This window comes from Bactrocera dorsalis, chromosome 1 (genome assembly GCF_023373825.1).
Source record: "Bactrocera dorsalis isolate Fly_Bdor chromosome 1, ASM2337382v1, whole genome shotgun sequence".
Classification (NCBI taxonomy): Eukaryota; Metazoa; Arthropoda; class Insecta; order Diptera; family Tephritidae; genus Bactrocera; species Bactrocera dorsalis.
In genome coordinates this window covers 21,888,065-21,911,694 of record NC_064303.1, presented here as the reverse complement: position 1 = coordinate 21,911,694, position 23,630 = coordinate 21,888,065, and the positions used below count along the sequence as shown (strand labels likewise).

At 39.3% G+C, this 23,630-nt stretch overlaps 1 protein-coding gene across 7 annotated transcripts in view; it reads right to left on the bottom strand.

The window, feature by feature from the left end:
• LOC105225682 (uncharacterized) overlaps positions 1 to 23,630 on the bottom strand; it is a 319,801-nt gene that overhangs the window by 50,146 nt on the left and 246,025 nt on the right. For all 7 annotated transcript variants that reach the window (XR_007423553.1, XR_007423550.1, XR_007423549.1 and 4 more), the window contains 2 exons: positions 20,087 to 20,283; positions 19,471 to 19,966 (listed from right to left, as the gene is read on the bottom strand). Coding sequence is in view for 2 of the 7 variants with exons in the window: in XM_029549927.2 (XP_029405787.2) it covers positions 19,471 to 19,966; positions 20,087 to 20,283 (693 nt within the window). In the remaining 5 variants the exon portion in view is untranslated. The remainder of the gene's footprint in view (positions 1 to 19,470; positions 19,967 to 20,086; positions 20,284 to 23,630) is intronic.

The window sequence follows — 23,630 nt, the reverse complement described above, 5'->3', positions numbered from 1 at the left end:
GACAATGTCTTTAAAAGTTTCATCAGATATATTTAATGTTATGAGGTGGCTCCAGTTATATCACAGAGTTGCCACATAATAATCTCAGTGGCATTGACGTTGAATGTATAGTAGGTACCTTAAACGTTAGAGCATTCTCTGATCTGCCTTTCACAATTCTTCGATATGCAAGATCTCTTATAATCTCTCTGTCATCACCAAAGCATGACGAAAGTTATCCATTTCGTTGGGTTACTTTCGTCAACGATTGCTTTCATATCGGAATTCAAAATAACGACTTAGGTTAATGGTTTTTCGGCTCCGTTATCGTTTTGAAATTTTTGAAAAAACGTGACATTTTCTCTCCAATAAGCTGCTCGTTTGTCGAAACTGCCGATATGGGACCCACTAAACATATAGCTGCCCATACAAAACGGAACGATCGGAATCAAAGTTCTTGTAGGGAAAAAACTTTCCAACATTGTGACAAATGTATCTTCACAAAAGTTGGTATAGATTATTTTCTAAGAGAACAACATAATCTCCGAGAAAATTTTTCAGATCGGCTCATTTTAGCATACAGCTGTCATACAAACCGAACGATCGGAAACAAGTGTTGGTATGGAAAACTTTTGCATTTGACAAGATATATTCACGAAATTTGGTACAGATTATTTTCTAAGACAATAATGTAATCTCCGAAAAAATTGTATAGATCGGATCAGCATAGCATATAGTTGCCATACAAACCGAGGGATCGGAATCAAGTTCTTGTATGGAAAACTTTCACATTTGACAATGTATCTTCACAAAATTTGGTATAGATTATTTCTAAGTACAATAATGTAATCTCCGAAGAAATTGTTCAGATCGGATAACATATATGCATATAGCTGTCATACAAACCGAACGATCGGAATCTAGGGCTTATATGGAAAACTTTCGCATTTGACGTGGTATCCTCAAGAAATTTGACATGGATGATTGCTTAAGGTAATAATAGAATCTCCTAAAAAAATTTTCAGATCGGTTAACTATAGCATATAGTTTCCATACAAACTGAACATATAGTTACTAAAAGAAATGTACCTGTGAAGGGTATATTAGCTTCGGTTCAGCCGAAGTTAACGTTTTTTCTTGATTTTTCTTATTCTTCACAGTTGAAATTATATCGACACCGCCGGTCATCATTTTTCTGTCTAGGTGCGTTGTCAGACAACTACTCTATTTACCTACCTCCCTATTGCCCAAGGCATCAGTACAAATTAGTGGCTATATTTAGTCAATATGCAAAAGAAAATCATTATATGGAAATAATTACTTTATGTGAGCTGCATTTTGGAAAAGGAAGGAAATATAGAAATTGTATCGCTAGATTCCCAACAAATGTTATTCAAGCAGAATTTTCATAAGGGATTTAAAGCAACAAATTTCAATACTACTATATTTACGAAAATACTATTATGTACACATACATATGCATATACGTATAAATTTATGTGTATATGCGGATTTTTTTGAGGTTAGGATTTTCATGCATTAGTATTTGACAGATCACGTGGGATTTCAGACATGGTGTCAAAGAGAAAGATGCTCAGTATGCTTTGACATTCCATCATGAATAGACTTACTAACGAGCAACGCTTGCAAATCATTGAATTTTATTACCAAAATCAGTGTTCGGTTCGAAATGTTTTTTATCGACAAATTTTGTTCAGCGATGAGGCTCATTTCTGGTTGAATGGCTACGTAAATAAGCAAAATTGCCGCATTTGGGGTGAAGAGCAACCAGAAGCCGTTCAAGAACTGCCCATGCATCCCGAAAAATGCACTGTTTGGTGTGGTTTGTACGCTGGTGGAATCATTGGACCGTATTTTTTCAAAGATGCTGTTGGACGCAACGTTACGGTGAATGGCGATCGCTATCGTTCGATGCTAACAAAACTTTTTGTTGCCAAAAATGGAAGAACTGAACTTGGTTGACATGTGGTTTCAACAAGATGGCGCTACATGCCACACAGCTCGCGATTCTATGGCCATTTTGAGGGAAAACTTCGGACAACAATTCATCTCAAGAAATGGACCCGTAAGTTGGCCACCAAGATCATGCGATTTAACGCCTTTAGACTATTTTTTGTGGGGCTACGTCAAGTCTAAAGTCTACAGAAATAAGCCAGCAACTATTCCAGCTTTGGAAGACAACATTTCCGAAGAAATTCGGGCTATTCCGCCGAAATGCTCGAAAAAGGAAGGAAATTGGACTTTCCGAAATTTCTATCTGAGACTACACACAACAATTGTTATTCAAGCAAAATTTTCATTAGGGATTTGAAGCAACAATTTTGAATACTACTATATTTACGAATATGCTATTATGTACACATATACATATGTATATGTACGTACAAATTTATGTGTATATGCATATGCAAATTCATTAATGGCTGAGCATAAACATAACAAGGTGTTGTGAACGAAAACACACGAGCTTGACCAACTGATTAGACAACGAACAAACAGCAATACACATACACACACACTCGCATAAACCTTCATTTAGTTATATGTATGAGTGAAGGGAAATTATAAAGTGTGGGGGGCACCGCCATTGCGCCGAGAATTAGTTTACCCTAATGGAGTAGTGCCACGGCGGGGTGAGTAGTTCATTTTCTACAAAAGAGTACAGCAGTGGTTTGTGTGTTGCATGCAACTATGAGGTATTGATTTGCATTCAGGCTGGGCGTATGTTCAGCTGAAGGCCGACAGCAGGCAACTCGTGTAACCACAAATGTATGCAGCTCAATGAGCATTGGGAGTCTCACCTGCTCCGTACAACGCAACAGCACTGGAAGCATCACAGAAACACATACATGTGTACAAATGTACATATGTATATGTGTGTGTGTGTGTGCACAGTGCAATCAGCCGCCTAAGGGCTTGTCTTTAATGCTCACCAAAACCTCTAACAAACCACCTGTGCCTCAATCAACGTGTCCGACTTCATGCAAATTTTCACATCGCCAAGCCATCGGTGCGAGTGCGGTGTATGTGTACGGTATACACCGATATGCATGCACTATTCCATGTGGGTGTATAATGTTGTTGTTGTTGTTGATTTTAATGGCATATTCGAGTAATACAATATTATTGCGGCAATAATAGTATTTTGGTAAGTATCGCCAATGTTGGCCGGAGGCTATATTCAAACGTTGTTGTTGCTGTTGTTATATTTGTACATGTTTTTGTTGTTATTACTTCGCTGCTGTCCGTAATTGTTGTTGGTCAGTATGAGATAAATTTTAATGGGTAATCTAAGCAATAGCAGCCACTAACAGCGAGTTAATATGCCCGATGAAGGCCAATGACTTGCCTACACTGCGCGAAATGTTCTTAAACATGGAATGGATAATATTTTCATTCGCTGGAATTTAAAAAAAAATCGCAAACAGTGGAAATATTAGCGATTTCCGTCAACAAAGACTGGCTCGCATTTGCTCCACCGAAGCAAAAGTTGCAAATTACATTCCTTCAAATGTAGCATAAACTCGGGCTCAGACGTGTCCTAGATTCACAGTCTTGCTGATGAACTTGACATCCATTTCAAGCGAAGCACATGTGCCAATGCTTCTTCCAATCGTCAAAACATTTATAGACTTTCCGGGATGGCCTTCAGCTCTCGCGTCGAATTTGTTTTGATGTCTTCAATTGAGTCGAAGCGTGTTCCCCGAAGTGGATATTTCAGTGTGGAGAATAAGAAAAAGTCACAGGGGGCCATATCAGGTGAATACGGTGCTTGCTCAATGATATTTGTTGAGTGTTTGGCCAAAAATTCATTCACAATGATGGCTTTGTGCGATGGTGCGTTATCATGATGAAGAATCCACGAATTGTTGGCCCACAAACTCGGACGTTTACGACGGATAGCGTCTCGTAAGCGCCTCATAACACCAAGATAATACTCTTTGTTGACGGTTTGACCAGTTGGAACGTATTCATAGTGGACGACACCACGAATATCGAAGAAAACAATGAGCATTACCTTCACTTTCGACCGGTTTCGGCGTGGTTTTTTCTTCTTTGGCGCACCTTTGAGCCGCCATTCGTATGATTGCTGGTTCGTAAGCGTGTCATATTTATAGACCCATGTCTCGTCGTCTGTAATTATGCGTTCCATGAAAATGGGAGCAGAATTGGCTCGATCCATCATTACACCACATACATTTCATCCAGTATTCTCATAGATACATCACTGAAGGTACAATTCGTCTGATATGCAGTAATCTTCAGCGGTCATTGGATCAAAATTCTAAATTTTTGCTAATTAAGCTTAACTCTAACTTCCTACAGTTGACTGCTTTTGAAAAGAGCTTTCCATATTTTACGCATCTGTAAGCCGTTCTACAAATAGTTTCATCATCGCCTCAGTGTATGAGTCGTGCAATTTTCCTATCGATTTCTCAATACAAATTCAAATTGTTTACGTATTTCCCCAACGAACACATCAACATCTTTACATATAATATTGTTGACTGTCGGTGTGCAATGCTTTTGCCTGCCGCTCTGTCGATAACAAAGCAAAGTGAAGCGACAAATAAGGATAATAGCAGGATATGCTAAATTGAAATTTCTTTCCAGTCCGAACCACCGGCATCGTTGAGCCATGCACACAGGCGCAACAAATACTAAACAACAACAAGTGCAGCAAATTAATATGAAAATGTAAATATTTGCACAAACACTCACACATACAAATATATGGAATATATATTATATGAAAGAGTCCCTTCAAGAATAGTGTCAGTATACTGACCGGTAGTTTGACGGTCACAGCTGAAAAAACTTTGTCAGCGCACAGAACAGAGTTTCCATCATTATATTAAGGGCCTTGCGCAAAAACTTATATGTATATAGAAACGTATGTGTTTGAGTTTGCGTATCTCTTTTATGCATGGGTATTCGAACCTGATTCGCTATATATTTTCAAATATCTCTTTTCCGACTTTTTGTCTTTTGAATGAAAAGACCTCCTGGACTGAATGCGATATACTGCTGAAAAGGAACGAACTCGACCCATTTTTGAAGCGGATGGTGACTGGCGATGAAAAATGGCCGGTGAATCGTCCCAAACAGTGGCCAAGACAGAATTGACGGCCAGGAAGGTTTTTCTGTGTGTTTGATGTGACTGGAAGGGCCCCCCATATGAGCTGCTTGCATATGGCCAGACCCTTAACTCTACCATCTAATATGGAAAACTGGGACGCTTGAAGCTGGCGATCGACCAGTAGCGTCCAGAATTGACCAACAGGAAGGTTGTAGTGTTCCACCAGGACAACGCCAGGCCACACACTTCGTTGATGACTCGTTAGAAGCTACGGGAGCTCAGATGAGAGGTTTTATCGCATCCACCATATAGCCTGGATATAGCGCCAAGTGATTGCCACCTGTTCCTGTCCATGGTGAAAGCCCTTGTTGGTGTAAAGTTGAACTCAAAAGAGGCTTGTGAAGAGAGACTGTTCGAGTTCTTCGCTAATAAGAAGGGAGACTGCTACGAGGGGGATATTATGAAGTTGTCGTCTAGATGGAAACAAGCATTATAAGTCGTAGCTAACTCTTTTTAGCACAAACAGTGACAGTCAGCTAACAAGTAAACTGCCCGCCACAACTGACGTAAAAAATATAATTACATTGGTGAATCCATGAGCAGTTTCCTGTAGGGTTATGCTACACGTTGGCTACAAGCATTAAGTTGAAACGTAATATTTCGGTTGGTATATTTCATTTATATGTAACGGTACTCGTAAAATGTTCGATCTGAGTATTAGAAGAGTATCTGAATTTGTATTTATTATAGCAAACAAACAACAAGACCTTCATTCGTGTGCTTTTACTGGGTAAGAAAGTGTAGAATTCCTTACACAAATATACATACTTACATATGTATACATATGTGTGTATTCATGTATATGTTGAATACATTTTCTAACTACTCAATATGCATTTAGAGCAGATATTAATTTAGTTTTTTTTTGTTTTGTATTTCAACCTGTTGGCTATGCATTGGCTTCCGCTTTATGGCCGATTGAAATCTACAGATATTCAACAAAAATTTTAAATTTTGTTTGGTGTAGTAAGGCAAGGCTGATTGTTACTGAGACCGCACATATTCTAACTTCATACGCAGACAGTTGTTTATACTTCTTCGACAAAATTTATACTTTTCAAAATTTTTTTCTAAATATTATACATACATCTGCCTTATTCAAATTAATCGTTATAAGGATGAAAAGAAGTATGAACATAAAGTATGGGTTGGAAATGGGTTATTATTGTTGTTGACGTTGTTAATGTTGTTTGTCCGGAAGGTAATAGGACTGAGTCAATTTAAAAAATGTATTGAACTAATCATTACAATTTTTTAAAAACTTTCAAAATAGGCTCCTTCTGCGTCGATACACCGCTGCCAGCGTGATTTCCAAACATTGAAAGCTTGAAAGCCGAGGTGCATGCTGCTTAGATCCCTTCTGTCGTCTCAAATTCTTGCCTTTTATCAGGCTTTTCAGGCAGGAAAACAAAAAAAGTCCGAGGGGCCACATCTGGACTGTAGGGCGGGTGGGGAGCGTCGGCATCCTAGTTTTGGTTAGGTAGCTGTATACAAGAAAGGCGGACGTTGTCGTGGTGCAACTCCCAATCGGCTGCAATGTCTTGTCGGTCTCGATTGACCCTTCTTTTGAGTTTCTTGAGGATTTCTACGTAAACCTTGACGTTGACGGTTTGTCCAGGAGTAACAAATTCATTGCGGACAATGTCTTTGATGTCAAAAAACACAATGAGCATCGTTTTCACTTTGGATTTGCTCATTCATCTGCGACCTCTTCTCGGCCCTTCAAAAAGGCATGGTACCCCCGAAACACACGACTTTTCGCTAAAGCAACATCCGGGTAAGCCTTCTTGATCATATCAAACGTCTCTGTTACAGATTTACAGAGTTTCATACAGAATTTAATCACATACCTCTGCTTTTTCGGCTCGCACCGCTGACAGAAACACGTCACGCGAAAATGTTTGTCCTAACTCTTCAGGTGCTCGAAGACAACTGACTGACTCGTTCGTTAGCTAAAGCCCTCTGCCAAATCCAGTCGATGCGCACACGCTCCGAAGTACAGTCGGGCGAAAGAAAATCGTTCCTATTACATTTCGGACAAACCCTGTGTACTGTAGCCCATGGATCCGCGGGGGAGAACAAATAACACAAATGAGACCTTTCCATTTATTTCAGTCTTCTTCTAGTCACTTGAGTTGACTAGAGACTTTTTGAACCTTAGATACTTCGATGCTCAAATTTCCTTTACAGGTTAGAACAGACCAGCCTTTCCGTCAGCCGCCTTGTGTATTTCAGTCAATAGCTTTACGAGTGATAGCATATGGACCTCATCTCAGAACATGCCCATCCCAGCCACATGTTTTTTTGTTAACCTCGGTTGTTTAGCTTGTGCGTGAGTATAAGTTCGCGTAAGAGACGGTGACGGGTCAGAAAAACTTGCAGCTTTTAGATGTCAGTGGGGACGAATTTTCATGTTTAACAACTTTAATGAAGTATGGACTTGCCATTGGAGTTTATGCATTTTATTTTGGTATGTCGTGTAATTATCGAGGAGCTATAGACCGCTTTGACCGGCGTTAAAGAATTGGCTTGACCTTCTATACATGGCTGGTGAAGTCTTTCATTGATCCGCTGTTTTTAGATACAATACTATTAAAATAACAAGTCTGTTAACAAGTAAATTGTCTGGTAAGGCAATAACTCATGTCAAAGGCTCTTCTTTAAAGTATGGTTGTGGTATCTACAGCGAAAAAAATATCATTGGGGCATTATCTTTGCAACTTTTTGACAAATAATGATGGAAAAGGAGACGACCACCGCTTCATTTCGTATTATTATCATCTATTTATTTATTGGGTATAAGTTGCATCTCACCAATTTCATTTTACGAGATATGGAAATCATTCGACTATAACATTTAAATACCCCTCAACGCTATTGGCTTCTTCTCGATTGAGAAATATAAACTTTTGACTAAATTTCGTTTTGTTCCACCAACGATTTGAGCGCCGGGTGAAAACTCACTTTTGTACACTGGTCGCCTTTATACATAATAGGATCCCTACGGCGAGGGCCCTCAGAGCGCTGCAGCCAACAACTTTTCCATAAAGCGCTACTGTTTCATGTTCATATCTATCTAAAGGACTATGTATGCGTACAGCTTTCTAATTATGCATTCATGTTGCACGTATGTATGTATGTACATTTCGATTTTTGAATTAAGAAAATTCCACTACAATTCAACAATTTCATTTTGGTTTAAACACAGGCCACAGCAACTATTTGCATAAAACACGCCAACAAACATATAAAGTTATCTTGTGAGGTATTTTTGCACAAACCTTTGGATATTTCGTAGATATTTAAATAACCTGCAGGGAAAATACTTGCTCCGATCTAGCAAAATAGTGAACTAGTTCACAAAGTATTCGATTTCAACTACATATGTTTTGAAAAGTTGCTTTCAAAAACTATAAAAAATAATTTTTAGCTAAGAGTAAAATCTGAAGTTTGACACTGACAGATGATGCTTCATATTCTGACGCTGTCTAGTACACGGTCGACTGTTTTTCCATACAAACATAAGAAAATGGTTTATTTGTCAATTACCAGGCGCCGGTTCACTCCACTGTCTACTGGTAGGTCTTGTGTGTCCTTATTAGTCGCAGTAATAACCACTTCTTTTCCCTACAGGGTGTGTATGCACGTTTGTGTGTAAGTGGTTACTTTACTTTTCTCACATTTTCTAGTTGGATTGATAACAAACAGACAACAAAACAGGCAAATAAATTTTGTGTGTATTTCCATTTGTGGATATTTCGTAATTTGCAATTTAATTACTATTTTTTGTTCGGAATGTGGAGGCATACATACATATACATATAAATCATAGTTAGTTAAACAAAAGCATGTGTGCTCGTAAGCATTTGGAATTTGCCTGCTGGCATTTTGAAATGCCAACAAATTAGAGAATTTATTGTTATTCTTATTAATTTTTCCATTATGCAAATTTGTGTAAAGTTGGAAATAAAAACAGAACATTTTAGTTTTTGCAATACGAAATAAACGGCAATAGTTTTTCACCAGTTGCGTTCTAAAATTAGAGATTTAACAGCGTTTTTATCATGAAATAAGTGTGTTTAATAATTTCAGAGATTTTTTTTCGGTACATTTGATCCCAAATAGAGCTTGTGGGTTCCGAAATTGAGCTTAAAACACCAATATAATTCCAGCTCAGAAGCTGGAGCCATGTATAGAAGTTCACGTAAGTGAGGAAAGTTCTCTGATAGCCGTTCACTTGGGAGTGGCCAGCAACGATTCTTTTACATATGGCTCCAGCAGTTCACGACTTCCGGTATTTGACCAAGTATCCTCTGGGTAGCCTAAGAACATCCGTTTGAAGGCGAGCTAAAGTGAGAAGGCGAAATATCCCCTACTTAGGGTTGTGCGCTGGGTTTGCGACCCGCCACGTAAAAAACGCACCCAATGAAAAAATAACAAGCCTCGGATGAGAAACCCCCCTTTTGATGACGACCATGGCAAACGAAAGAAGGACTACGAATTGAGGGCATGCACCTGGAATGTCCGGTCTCTTGATTCTAAAGGTCCCACTGCCCACTAGTTGATGTCCTCGTTAGAGTGAAGGCTGACATCACCGCCGTCCAAGAAATGCGATGGACGGGACAAGGACTGAGACGAGTAGGTCCTTGTGGCATTTACTACAGTGGCCATATAAAGGAGCGCAAATTCGGTGTGGGATTCGTGGTGGAAGAGAGATTCTGTTGCCGAGAACTGTCATTCACCCCGGTGGATGAACTTCTAGCCACATCCGCATCAAAGCCGTGCTTGCAAAAACGCCAGGGTGGGCAAAGAAGGTATCTTTGGCACTACGGTCGGTAAATTCAGCCTCCCCGAGGAAACATCCCCAAATGGGTTGAGGCTGATCGACTTCGACGGGGCCCGAAATATGGTTATCTGTAGTACTAGACTTCAGCATAAGAATATTCATCAAGCTACCTGGCTGTCACCGGATCGAAAAACTACCAACCAGATCGATCATGTTTAGATACGTCTCCAGTGCACTCCTAACATCGACTCGGACCACTATCTTGTTGCAGCCAAGATTCGCACCCGCCTCTGAGCAGTAAAAAACGCACGTCGACAAACACAAGGAAGGTTCGACGTCGAGAAGCTGCAATCACAACAAACAGCCGAACGATTTTCTACTCGACTTAAGGGAAGTGTGGGACGGCATTTCAAGCTCCTTACGTACAGCTGGACCCGAAACCATGGTTTTCGGAAAATGCAAAAGAACAGCTGGAAAGACGAGGAGTACCGTGTCGCAGCGGAGAGAAAACAGGCTGTCTATCTCGCAACGTTACGATAGACCACAACACGTGAGGTATTAGATAGATACCGAGAGTTGAAGAGGGAAGCGAGACGCATTTGCAGACAGAAAAAGAAAGAGGCCGAAATGTGTGAGTATGAAGAGCTGGCCGACAGGGGTAATGCTCGAAAATTCTACAAAAAAATGCGGCAGCAAACAGAAGGTTTCAAGACCGGAGCATCTCTGTTGTGAAACTTGAGTAACATTGTTAACAGCTTGGTTAAAAGGTTCAAATCGTAAAAAGAGCTTTGCAGTGCCAATGGTTTGGAGAAAAAGACCATGTTACAGACGGCTTTTTCCTCTTACGAATATTAAAGGTATTGGACCGAAGTCTAAGCATACGGTGAAGTACTGTAATTTACCATCAGCTTTAAGACCTGTCAAACACAGTGAACAACTTCCCATTCCAAAAGCACCAGAATGTTGGAGTCTCGATGAAGAACTAGAATCGACTAGCGCTTCAAGTGATGTTACAAAAACCGCAAAGGAAATGACAAACGATTCTTTATTTGATTTACCAAGATGTTCAACAGTGCCGCAACTAATCTCACGAGGTGAACGTAATGACTTAGTTCGAGATCTAAGTCTTTCAAAATCGCAGTGCGTATTTTTATCACCCAGACTAAAAGGTTGGAACCTCCTACAAAGTGGTATAAATATCACTGTTTACTGAAAAAGGCCTCACAAATTGCTTTCTTCAAGAAGGGTGTCTAGTATACTGTTCAGAAGTTAACCTTTTGTTAAACGCACTAGGACAGAAACATGATCCACGTGATTGGCGTTTATTCATTGGTACAAAGGCGGTATTGGTTCATTACGGTAAAAAATATCGATCTGTGCCCGTAGTTCATGTGGTTCATATGAAGAAATCATATGAGAATATGAGAGTTTTTGGTTGGGCAATATATGAAGACCTAAAAGTAATAGCCCTTCTTCTTGGAATGCAACTAGGATATACGAAGTATTGTTGGCTCTTTTGCTTATGGCCCAGCCGTGCGAGAGATTGTGATTACGTACAGAGGCCAGTACGTCAGGCACTCACTCCGGGACAAAAAAAAAAACGTTATCAGTGAACCTCTATTTGATTCCAAAAAGCTATTGCCTTTGTATATTAAATTGAGTTTAATGAAGAATTTTATTAAAGCAACGGATAGTTCCATTTCTGGTTCTGAGGGTTCTTGTATCTGAAACAAAAATGTCCAAGAGTCAGTGAAGCAAAAATTAAGGAGAGCATATTTGTGGGTCCGCACATAAGGGAACTAATGAACAAACATTTGAGGAAATGCCAAATGAAACTGAAACACGAGCCTGGTGTGCCTTTAAAAGCGTTGTTAGAAATTTTCTTGGCAAAGTCAAAGCTGACAATTAAAAAGAATTTGTGACTGAACCACTTACTGCCTATAAAAAATGGGTTGCAACATGTCCCCTAAAATTCACTTTCTCGACTCCCGTCTGGCAAAACCTTCTATGTTTATGGAAACATAAAATGGCGGAGAGAAACAGAAGAGACCCGAAGATGAAAGTTATATTTCCTATTCAAAATGATGCACCAAGAGTTGAGCCGATATAAATTATTGCCATCAATAGTGACATAAGGGACCAAAACCCCATAAATATGCAAGCCGAAACATGTCGAATATAAGAATCTCACCTTTCCCATATAAGGTCATAGACGAAAATTTCGCAACTGAAATATGTTCCTTGAAAATATATCAGACTTACACCCAACACACTGGAGGCCAAGTGATTAGCGAAGCGTTGCGAACAAAGTACCCAGTTGCCTTCAATACTGAAATTATGCAAATGAATCACTAAATGCGCGCACAAATAGCGAATGCAGGTGAGGCAACCAAACTGCATGTGGCAGCACGTACATACATACAGACAAACGAACACTCATCTATGGAGAGCCAATTATATATGCACACTAACACTACTACAACAAGCTGTAAGCGGTTGTTGCTGACTAACGCTGTCCTCAAGGGACATTGCCAGCAATTAAAGTATGCATAACTCACTGTTTGCGGGGAAAAGTCAATGACAAATTTCCATATAACGGGAAGCGATAATGCATGCGCGTGTATGTATGTGCGGCAAGCGCGATATTGTGCAGTTATGAGTGCGATTACTTATGCAGAAATTATGAAAGGGCGGTGACTTCAATTTCAATGGGGCGCAAAATGTGCTCTTTTAATGTGACCGTATGTATGTATGTCTGTATGTGTAGATAGTGCACATGAACATGCATTTATTCGCGCATTATTTTCATTTTAGCTCTGCCGTGCCTTTTTTGCTGCATATTTGTGGGTATCTTATCGGTGCTTGTAATGCTGCAAGTACTTGTGACTGTTGCCCCAGGGTGGCAATCATTAAATGGAGCTTAGCGTAGTAAAGCGAAGTATTTATAGAACAGCGATATTAGATTATTGCGAATATCCTTAGGGTTCACTTAAATATAGAATAATTACTAGATCCGTGACTATATTTTACCATTTTTATTCTCATGCAACATGGCGTTCGCCATGGACAGGAACAGGTGGTATTCACTTGGCGCTATGTCCGGGCTATATGGTGGATGCGATAAAACCTCCCATCCTAGCTCTTGTAGCTTCTGACGAGTCATCAACGAAGTGTGTGGTCTGACGTTGTCCTGGTGGAACACTACACCCTTCCTGTTGGCCAATACCAGACGCTTCTGGTCGATCGCCTGCTTCAAGCGGTCCAGTTGATCGCAGTAGATGGTAGAATTAAGCGTCTGGCCATATGGGAGCAGCTCATAGTGGATCCAATCCCACCATACACACCGAAAAACTTTTCTGGCCGTCAATCCCGGCTTGTTTGGGACGATTCGCCGGCATTCGACCACGACCGTTTTCGATTGATATTGTCGTATGTGATCCAGTTTTCGTCGCCAGTCACCATCCGCTTCAAAAATGGGTCGAGTTCGTTCCGTTTCAGTAGCATATCGCAGGCGTTGATTCGGTCCAGAGGTTTTTTTTGCGTCAAATCATGCGGCACTCAGACATCAAGCTTTTTTGTGTATCCAGCCTTCCGCAGTTGGTTTGAAGTGGTTTGGTGACTAACTTCCATCTTCTGGGCGATGTCACGAGATGCCACATGCCGGTCTAACTCGATGTTTTCCATTCACTTTTCACCTTGAGACGATGTTCACTTGGCATTTTACGTCAAAATCAGCAAGTACAAACTGTTTAATGTCATATAAAAGCACTTTCACAGAATGCTTTGGAATATTTCCAATACCTGTAAAGAGCATCATCTAATTTCCTATCAATAATAACATAATTTTCGCTTTCTTTCTTCAACGCGCTGAATACATTACGCTGTTGCATAATGACATTAAAATGCACAACACACCTACACGCATACACGCATACATAAAGTACATACGTGGGAGAAAGAAAAAGGCTTTTAGCTCCGCTACATTAAAGAAACAAGGGGAAAAATGCTGTTAAGCGCCAGCAAGGACAAGCGCATTAAAATCGAGCCAAATGCCAACCAAGTGACTGCTGCATGATCGTAGCCAACGCACCCATACAATCCCATGCATAAGTATGCACACCCACACGTATTTTTATGAACAAGTCCTGATGCAAAGAGGGACGTACGGACCGCTAGCGGACCCTTAGCTCATTTAAAGTGAGCAACAAACAATTTCTTTATGTGGCAACACTCTGTTTACTATGCATTGTTATTGCCCAAGTGTCGCTGACAGCAACAAATAACGTACAAACGCAATAACACCAACAAACAAAGCGGCGTAAATAACAAATAGTGCGTTTTTCAACCCCGACATTAACCGCAACTAAATTCCGCATGAAATAGTAGGAGGGTTGCATGAGTAATAAAAATGCGTGGGCGCTGTGATAAGAACAGTAAGATGCGGGGGCATATGAGGAAAATAGCGGAGGGATATTATGTATGGCATGGCACACTAAATGCATTTCGTTGTCCATTCATTGCCCAGTCTCTACGTCTTTTTCTATATATTTTATTTTTTTTTTTGGTTTGCGCGATATCAGTTCGTTGGGGCGTATACGTAATATTTATTTCTGCAGCTATAAACGGGTGTGAATGTGCTTGGAGGGAGGAGAAACGTTTATTTGTACGAGCTCGAGCATTTATTATGAAGTTTCAGATTTAAACTTTTATTTGTTAGTAACACTGTTGCTTGCACACGCGTTCGCTTTCTGCTTGAGTTGAGTTGAAGTGAGTGGCAGCTCAACGCGCGAGCTAAGATATCTGTCAAAGACGAAATATGACAAGTTCAAAGCGAGGGCGGACATGTTATACGTTTCAGAAAAAGTATATAAAACAATAAAAAACGTTAACTTCCGTTGCACCGAAGCTAATGCACCTTTCACAGGTGCATTTATTTTAGCAACTATGTGTTCAGTTTGTATGGCAGCTATATGCTATAGTGAGCCGATCTGAACAACTTTTTCGGAGATTACATTATTGCCTTGGAAAATAATCTATACCAAATTTCGTGAAGATACCTGGCCAAATGCGATAGTTTTCCATACAAGCCCTTGATTCCGATCGTTCGGTTTGTATGGCAGCTATATGCTATAGTAAGCCGATCTGAACAATTTTTACAGAGATTGTATTGTTGCCTTAGAAAATAATCTGTACCAAATTTGGTGAGTATATCTTGTCAAATGTAAAAATTTTCTATACAAGCGTTTGATTCCGATCGTTCGGTTTGTATGACAGCTATATGCTATAGTGAGCCGATCTGAACACTTTCTTCGGAGATTACATGGTTGTCGTAGAAAATAATCTGTACCAAATTTGGTGAATATATCTTGTCAAATGTAAACATTTTCTATACAGGCCCTTGACTCCGATCGTTCGGTTTGTATGGCAGCTATATGCTATAGTTAACCGATTTGAACAGTTTCTTCGTATATTACGTTGGTGACTTATAAAATAAGCTGTGCAAACTTTTGTGAAGATACATTGTCAGATGCAAAAGTTTTCCATACAAGAACTTGATTCCGATCGTTCAGTTTATATGACAGCTATATGTTATAGTGGTCCGATATAGGCAGTTCCGACAAATGAGCAGCTTCTTGAAGAGAAAATGACGTTTGCAAAATTTCAAAACGATATCTTAAAACTGAGGGACTAGTTCGTATATATACAGACGGACATGGCTAAATCGACTAAGCTCAGCATACTGATCATTTATATATATCTATAGAGTCTCCGACGGTTTCCTCTGGGTGTTACAAACTTCGTGACAAACTTAATATACCCTGTTCAGGGTATAAAAACCGTTAGATGAACTAAACTGTAGCAACACTTTCCAAGAATGTACTTGTAAAACTTAGTACAGACTTAAACTGATTTAATCGCAATTAAGCACAGTAAGTTTAGATTTCACAAATCTGTCAAATAAAGTCACATTTGAACAACGCAGTTGTGCGCTTTCATACCTTTCCTGAGAAGTATAGTGTGAGCGTCTCTCTTTTGTGGCGCCACACAAGGACTACGCAGTACACGTGAAGCTTTGACGCCAATACGATTGTAAGTACGCACTCAGGAAATGTCTGCATTTCAACGCTGTTGCAGTTGTTGTCGTCAATTTCTTTTTACGCTGACACCCTTTATGGCAAATGTGTTGTTTAAACAACGCACCGGAAAATGAAAGGGTGCGAAAAGTGTGTACTTGGTAGAGAACTTTGAAGGACCCAAATGACTGGCTAGCTACACACAAACACACACATACACATTCACACAAACATTAATGTCGATTGGGGTTAAGTAAGTCACATATTAGCATAAACAAGTATTATATTTGCTCGCTAACGCTATAAACATGCGCGTGTGTGTGCGTATTTCCTTACAAGCTCGTTGCTTTACCCTCGCTTGACATTTTAATGCGCGTGCACTTTTGTGCACTTTGCTGTGCAGCATTTATGCATAATAACAACGAAAAAGCAGCAAAGTAAGTGCAAATGTAATTATGCAAAAAGCGAAAATCGATAAAGCAGCGCATAGCCGCGTCGGCGATAAAATAAGCGGCGACTAGCTTTAAATCCATTGGGTAACAGCTATTAAAATGAGTGCCTGGAATGGTGCGACTATTAAGTCAAATTATGCGTGAGCAAGGGGCGCATACTTTTCGAGGTTACGAATGAACTACTTGAAAAGGAACTTTTATTTGATATTTACGGTATACTAAATTGTACAACGGATTCAAATATTTAACCGCGATTGCACTAGAGCAGTTGTGGAAGTTGGAGCAGTTTATTGAATACTATCGATAACTTTGTAATCGATACATTGAATAATATCGCCAAGTTTTTTATCGATATGTTTAATAATATCGACAAGTTTTTTATGGATACGTTGTATAATATCGATAAATTTGTAATCGATATGTTGAATAATATCGATAACTTTGCAATCGACATATTGAATATTATAGGCAAGTTTTTAATCGATATATTGAATAATATCGACAAGTTTTTTATCGATATTTTGACTAACATCGATAGCTTTGTAATCGATATGTTGAATAATATCGATCACTTTTTATCGATAAGTTGAATAATATCGATAACTTTGTAATCGATATATTAAATAAAATCGATAACTTTTAATCGATATATTAAATAATATCGACAACTTTTTATCGATATGTTGAATAATATCGATTAGTTTGCAATCGATAGTAGCGATTATAAAAAATTTTACACTACTTGCAACAGAATTTTCAAGTTTATGAAGTAACGATTAGGTTGAGTAAAGTTATGCTCTATAAAGTCAAATATGTATGCGTAAGCAAGGGGCAATACTTTTCCGAGTTTATCTTCATATTTTATGAAAATACACTTTTTTAAGTATTTACTTTCAAAACATTAATTACAGACCACTCAATAATATCGATAAGTTTTAATAGATAGTGATGACAGTTCATAATTGCACACCACTATCATTAGAAATTTGTCCCCGGCCTGACAGATACATGGCGCTACTAGAATTAAATCCACATGAGTTTTAGTTAGCTAACTAACCTAACCTTCAAAAGGCGCGTGTATAAACATCAAAAAAATTAACAAAGTATATTTGGATGACCAAAAAGTGAAGTTCTTCGAGATAGCAGGCACTCCAAAGATATCAACTGAACGTGTGTGACAATGGATGAAATATGGCTCCATCACTTCACTTCGATCGGCGGTCATCCGACCGGTCTGCACACGATGAACCCGTTCCAAAGCGTAGAAAAACGCAACGATCGGCTGGTAAGGTTATGGCGACTGTATTTTGGCATGCGCACGGCAAAATGAATATTGACTACCTTAAAAAGGAACGACGACGTTATTGGATCGTTTGAAGGTCGAAATGGCCGAAAAACAACGACATTTGAAGGAAAAAAATTCTGTTTCAACAAGAAAATACACAAGTCAGTGAAAACGTTGGCAAAAATCCATGAATTGGGTATCGAATTGGTTTTGTATCTACTGTATCTTGCCTGCTGTCAGATCTCAAAAGACTGCTCACTGAGAAGACATTGTCGTCGAATGAAGAGTTTACCTCCGAAACTGAGGCCTATTTTAAAGGCCAAATCGTGCTACAAAAATGGTATCGAAAAGTTGGATGGTCGCATCATCACATCGCATGAAATGTATCACTCTTGAGGGGAACTATGTTAAATAAAAAAAAAGAAGAAATTTGTCCAAAAAATATATTTTACTATGGTAGACCGGGAAGTTTTTAATTGAACTATGTTAGGTCAGATATGTATTTCGGTGATTTATTTTTATTTCCACCCGACCAACTAGAGAAAGATAAACTTTACTGAGAGCGAAGAGCCTACTGAACCTCATACGTTTTAAATAGCTACAGAGAGAAGTTCTTAACTACGATTCAGCTTAAAAATCTATAGCCAAGGCACATTTCCCGACAATTCACTAATCGACCAACTTTCCCCCGCAAGCTTTAATCTATCTGTAAAATAGTCAATTGCTTCCCGCAGCACTTATTTCCCACCCATACTACATATAGGTTAGGCGAAATATGTGATCAACGTATGAAGTCAGAGAATGCGAGAACTTGGGAGTATCTATGCTCATAACCTTGCAGGTCTTTACTGGTGCTATATGCAGTAAAGAAACAAGTACCATAGTAGGTGGCTTTCCGAACATGCTGATCGACCAGACGGTTCGATAAACACATTCGATTTTCGCAAGCTTCTTCTTTTTCACAAGCAAAACTAATCGCCACAGCTAGAAATAGTTAGTAACCGCTTGGTACTTATTTCCGACTATAAAGTAGATGCAGAAGAACGTCCTAACCAAGCTCGCAAAGCTTCGGGTGAATCGAATCTTGGCTAAGCGTTACCTTGATGAAAAACTATTTCTCTCCTATTGATATCCGAGCTTACTTCAGATAAACAATTATTGATAGTAAAGGTCCAAATAAAGAGTTTGGACGTAGAGAAGCAGCTTATAGTAGGTTATTCCCTGCAAATCCCAGCAATCACACAGCAAAACATTCCTAAATTTGTTTCGAGGTTTAGCTCCGCAGCAATCGAAACAGTGCTTACGTGGCGTTCAAACTCGAATATTTCCCTTATTTTATGGACATTTCGACTTGGCATTTGAGCCGTGTTCAACTATATAATTTTTAGTAAGAATCTTTCGTACACCATATATGTAGCTATAACCCGATCATACTTTCACATTGCGGGATAAAGGTTATTAAGGATAATATTGAAAAAATAGTGGAGAAAATTTTAAGTGCACGCAACCCTGACAAGCATGCGAATACTATTCAACATAATATTGTCAATATCTAACCAATAAATTCCAATTCAGCGTCACCCTTCCTCCTTCTTCTCACTCATATAAACAAATTATAGTGCTTACTTGCAGTATATTGTGCTTCCTCTACATTGGATTACTTACGAGTTGCTTGCGGTGTATAATAACAACAACAATATAAGTGAAAGCAAATAAATAAAAACGCTCCTTACCTTCACGCACGTCCTTGTAAGCATCGTCGACATGCGACTCCTTGTAAATAATAGAATGGAAGCCAGTATTCCGATTGTCATCAGTTTGTCCGTTTTTATGATTTCCGCCGGACGTTGGCGACGCTTTCACTGTTCTCTCAGACGTTGTCGTCATACTCGCCGTTGTTGTTGTTGCTGGCGCTGTTGTGGTTGTTGTTTGGGCCGTCGTTGGCGACGTTGATGCTGTTGTTGTTGTTGCAAAATATTGTTCTGCGACGCGTCGCTGTGCCAATGGCATTTGTGCGCCATCCGCAGCTGCTGTTGTTGCATTTGTTGTTGTTGGAAAATAACGTTTGGCATGTTCGACATAATAGGCATCACGTTCTGTTATTATTTTACCCTCGAATACCCCGTCCAGTATGGAACCAAATACATAACTATTACGATCCCCTATCACTTCGCCCTCGTAGATGTGATCGGTGGACACATCCAGGGGGAGATTGTTGCTATCATAAAACTGCGAGGAAAAGAGCAGGAAATTATTTTTTTCAGAATGTCAAGTACATTTACTTTCGACTTCTTTAAGAGGGTATTTAAGTAAAAAATTAAAAAAATTTCTTTCGAAATTCATACTCACCTCTAACTTATCACTAAATGTATTTAAATCACGCTTTAGCCTAAGATGGAAGTGTCTTCCGTGTGCTGAAAATTTTAAATCTACATGATGATCTTTGGTCACGGATCGTCTCGCTCTATTGTGACTAGTTCGGATGTGTTCATGATCATAGTTGAGTACTTCATAGTGCGATATGTATTCGTTGAGTCGACGATGATCTGAAAATGGAGAGGCATAAATTAATCAAATGTTACTCGCACTACTTTCATATAATTTTGAAAATAATATAGTAATATATTTTATTTTCATTCAACTTTTTTTACTTTGGCCGCGGTAGAAAACAAATTTTGTACGAAATGCTGGGTGATAGTTGGACAACTTCGGAGTAATCCTACGTATTATAATACAATTTTCACCCGAAAAAGACACTACATTTTCACATATTTTAATATATTGTAATATAAATCTTTATTTTCGACTTCAAAAATGCCAATGCTTTAATAAATTTTCCATACACGGTTGTTAGCTTCGGCTGGAATTGCCATCAGTGTCTTCAGAAAATCAAGAAATTCACAGGAAGCCAAAATCTGGCGAATACGGTGACTGCACGACGGATCTCGTTTCTTGTTTCACCAAAAGGTCAGTCACAATCATCCCTGAATGTACGACGCATTATCGTAGTGAAAAATCCTTAAATCATATTGCTTCACGTAGAGGCCTTAAAGCGGCGAAGAGGTATTTCTTATTGATCGGCTGACCTTGTGAAGCAAACTCATGGTGAACCACACCACGGAAATCAAGGAACACGATGAGCATTAACTTGATTTGTGGCCGGCTGTGACATTTGGAAGATCGTAAACCCACACGTTACCAGTAAAAATGCAATTCATGAAGATCTTCAGCTACCTGCTTTCTGAGCTCTACTCGATGTGTTTTTGCAAAAAAATCAACTTTCTTGGTATGAGTCTAGCATAGGCACACTTCATATCAAAAACCAAATACCATTAATCAAACTGTGTTCAGTCAATTCAGAAGAGGTGTTAAGATCCTGTGACATCTCTTTTATGTCAACACGATGATATTTAAACATTGTTTTCTAACCTTTTCGCTGTTATCGTCATAATCGCATAAGATAAGTGTTCAATGGCCTCATGACCCTCACTGACTGCCATCCAAATACCAGTGCTCCTGATATAGCCTACTCTAAAACACTTTTGCAACATTTTTATCGATTTCTTAAAATGATTCAGAACAACGAAGGATTTTTTTAGTAACGGGTAGGCCATCCAACGTTTTAAATTTGAATTATCTATATTTTGACATTGGAAACGTCAAATACCATTCGGAAAGTGACGGATATTCAGTAAAAAGTCTAAAATTTACGAAATGAGTCGCTGTTCATTATTCTGTTAGGCAGAAGATCGTTTGACCGAGGATGGTCAATTTGACCGAAAAATCATCTTTTCGGACGAGGCTCATTTCCACCTCGTCGGTTACGTTAACAAGCAGAATTGTCGCATTTGGGGCACAGAAAATCCGCACATAATCGTTGAGAAGCCAATGCACCCAGCACGAATCTCTGTATGGTGCGGATTTTGGTCTGGTGGAATCATCGGCCCATTTCTCTTCGAAAATGAAGAAGGAACCGCCATAACCATAAATGGTGAGCGAAATCGCGCAATGTTAACCGAATTTTTCTTCAAGCAAATTGAAGAGGAAGACTTGGACAACATTTGGTTCCAGCAGGACGGCGCTACGTGCCATACAGCAAACGCTACACTCAATCTTTTACGAAACTGTGCGTGAATTCATCAAAAATCAACCGAAATCATCATTGAAATTCATGGAAATGGAATTGAAACTTCTCCAGAACATCGATTTTGACCGAACATTTAGGCTTACGAAAAGTGTGTGCACGGTTTGTTCCGCACAAATTGACTGACGACCAAAAATTGCTTAGAATGCAACATTCGAAGGACGATTATTTGACCAAAAATCAAATTTTAACCATTAACTACTCCGCGTATTCACCTGATAGGGCACCGTGCGACTTCTTCCTTTTCGGAAAAATGCATTTGCCCATGAAAGCAAAGCACCTTGTATATGTTTAGCTCAACAAACTGTACGCTAAGACCGTGGAGAGTCGATTCGGCACCGTTTGCTGCAACTCGGACTGACGTATGGAACGATTGGCGAATTTTACGTCGTGATCTTTAAGTGGAAGCATTGAAAATATAGCTTGTGCACTGAAGCCGCTCGACTTTCCCAAGCGACATCGCTTCGCACTATGGGCTCTTGGAAAGTTCCAAGAAGATCTGATTTTTTCAAGCTAAATTTTGTTCAGCGATTAGGCACATATTTTGCTCAATGAGTATGTAAACAAGCAAAAATTAGACCGAAGAGTAAACTGAAGTGATTTAAGAGCTGACATTTCATCCAGAAAAAACAACAGAAACGGTGGTTTCTGGGCCGATAGAATCGTCGGCTTATATTTCTTCACGAATAAACATTAAATATACCCCATTAAATTTGAAGTTTCTGTATTTTCTCTTTGAAAAAAGTAGGGACTTAGAAATGGATCCCCCCCTATTATGACGTGACTTTCGTTTGTTTCAAATTTTTTTTTTTTATTGCATTGTGAGCTTCGACTCGGTGGAAGATTACATAATTACTTTTTAAGAGATGCTTCGATGATTGCGATAAACGCCAAAAAAACAAGTAAAAGATATGACACAAAGTATTGATGGATGAGCAAACAGAAAATAAAAATGACGAAGCAAAAAATGACGAAAAAGTCTCTGACATAAGCGATTTTAGAGTGTAAGACAAAGCAATTTGCCGCTAAAATCAGAAAGAGAGAGAATAGATGACGTTTCAGAAGTCTGACTGGCGAAGTATATTTAACCGAACATACACGCATACGTATTTATTTAGGAAACCGCAACGAATATTGGGTTAATGGGAAATAAGTGAATCTTGTGACTACAATACACATTTTTATTGCAGAATTGGTCTGTATTTACTTGCACTTACCGACACATGCACACTTATACATACATATGTACTCATATAGATTCTCACATACACACACTCATCTTGAGACAACCTGCTGATCGCTCAAGCATTTTGCCAACTCTTACATCGAGTTAGTTACTTAGTTGTTGCTAAGTTGCCACATGCCACATGTTGCCACCGCAATACAATTTTGCCGCCCCAAACCATACATTTACGCGCACAAACACACGCATGCTCGAGCGCGCCAAAGTGCCTAATCCAAAGTGCCTGGCTGTGGTTCAACAAGATTGCTGTTGTTGCATACATTTTTGCTATTGTTGTTGTTGTTGTAGACAATTGCAGGCGTTTCACTTATGCCCAAAGTTGTTGCCAGCTTCATATGCTGCTACCAGCACTACCACCACCACCACCACATACCGAGCCTTCCGAACGCCGCACATGCCACTGCTGTGTTGGTCGTGCAACATATTTGATTTTGTTGCATTACCACATTTGTTGTTGCCAAAGCTGCCCATTTGTCCATTAGCTGCCTGCAACATTTGTCGATTGC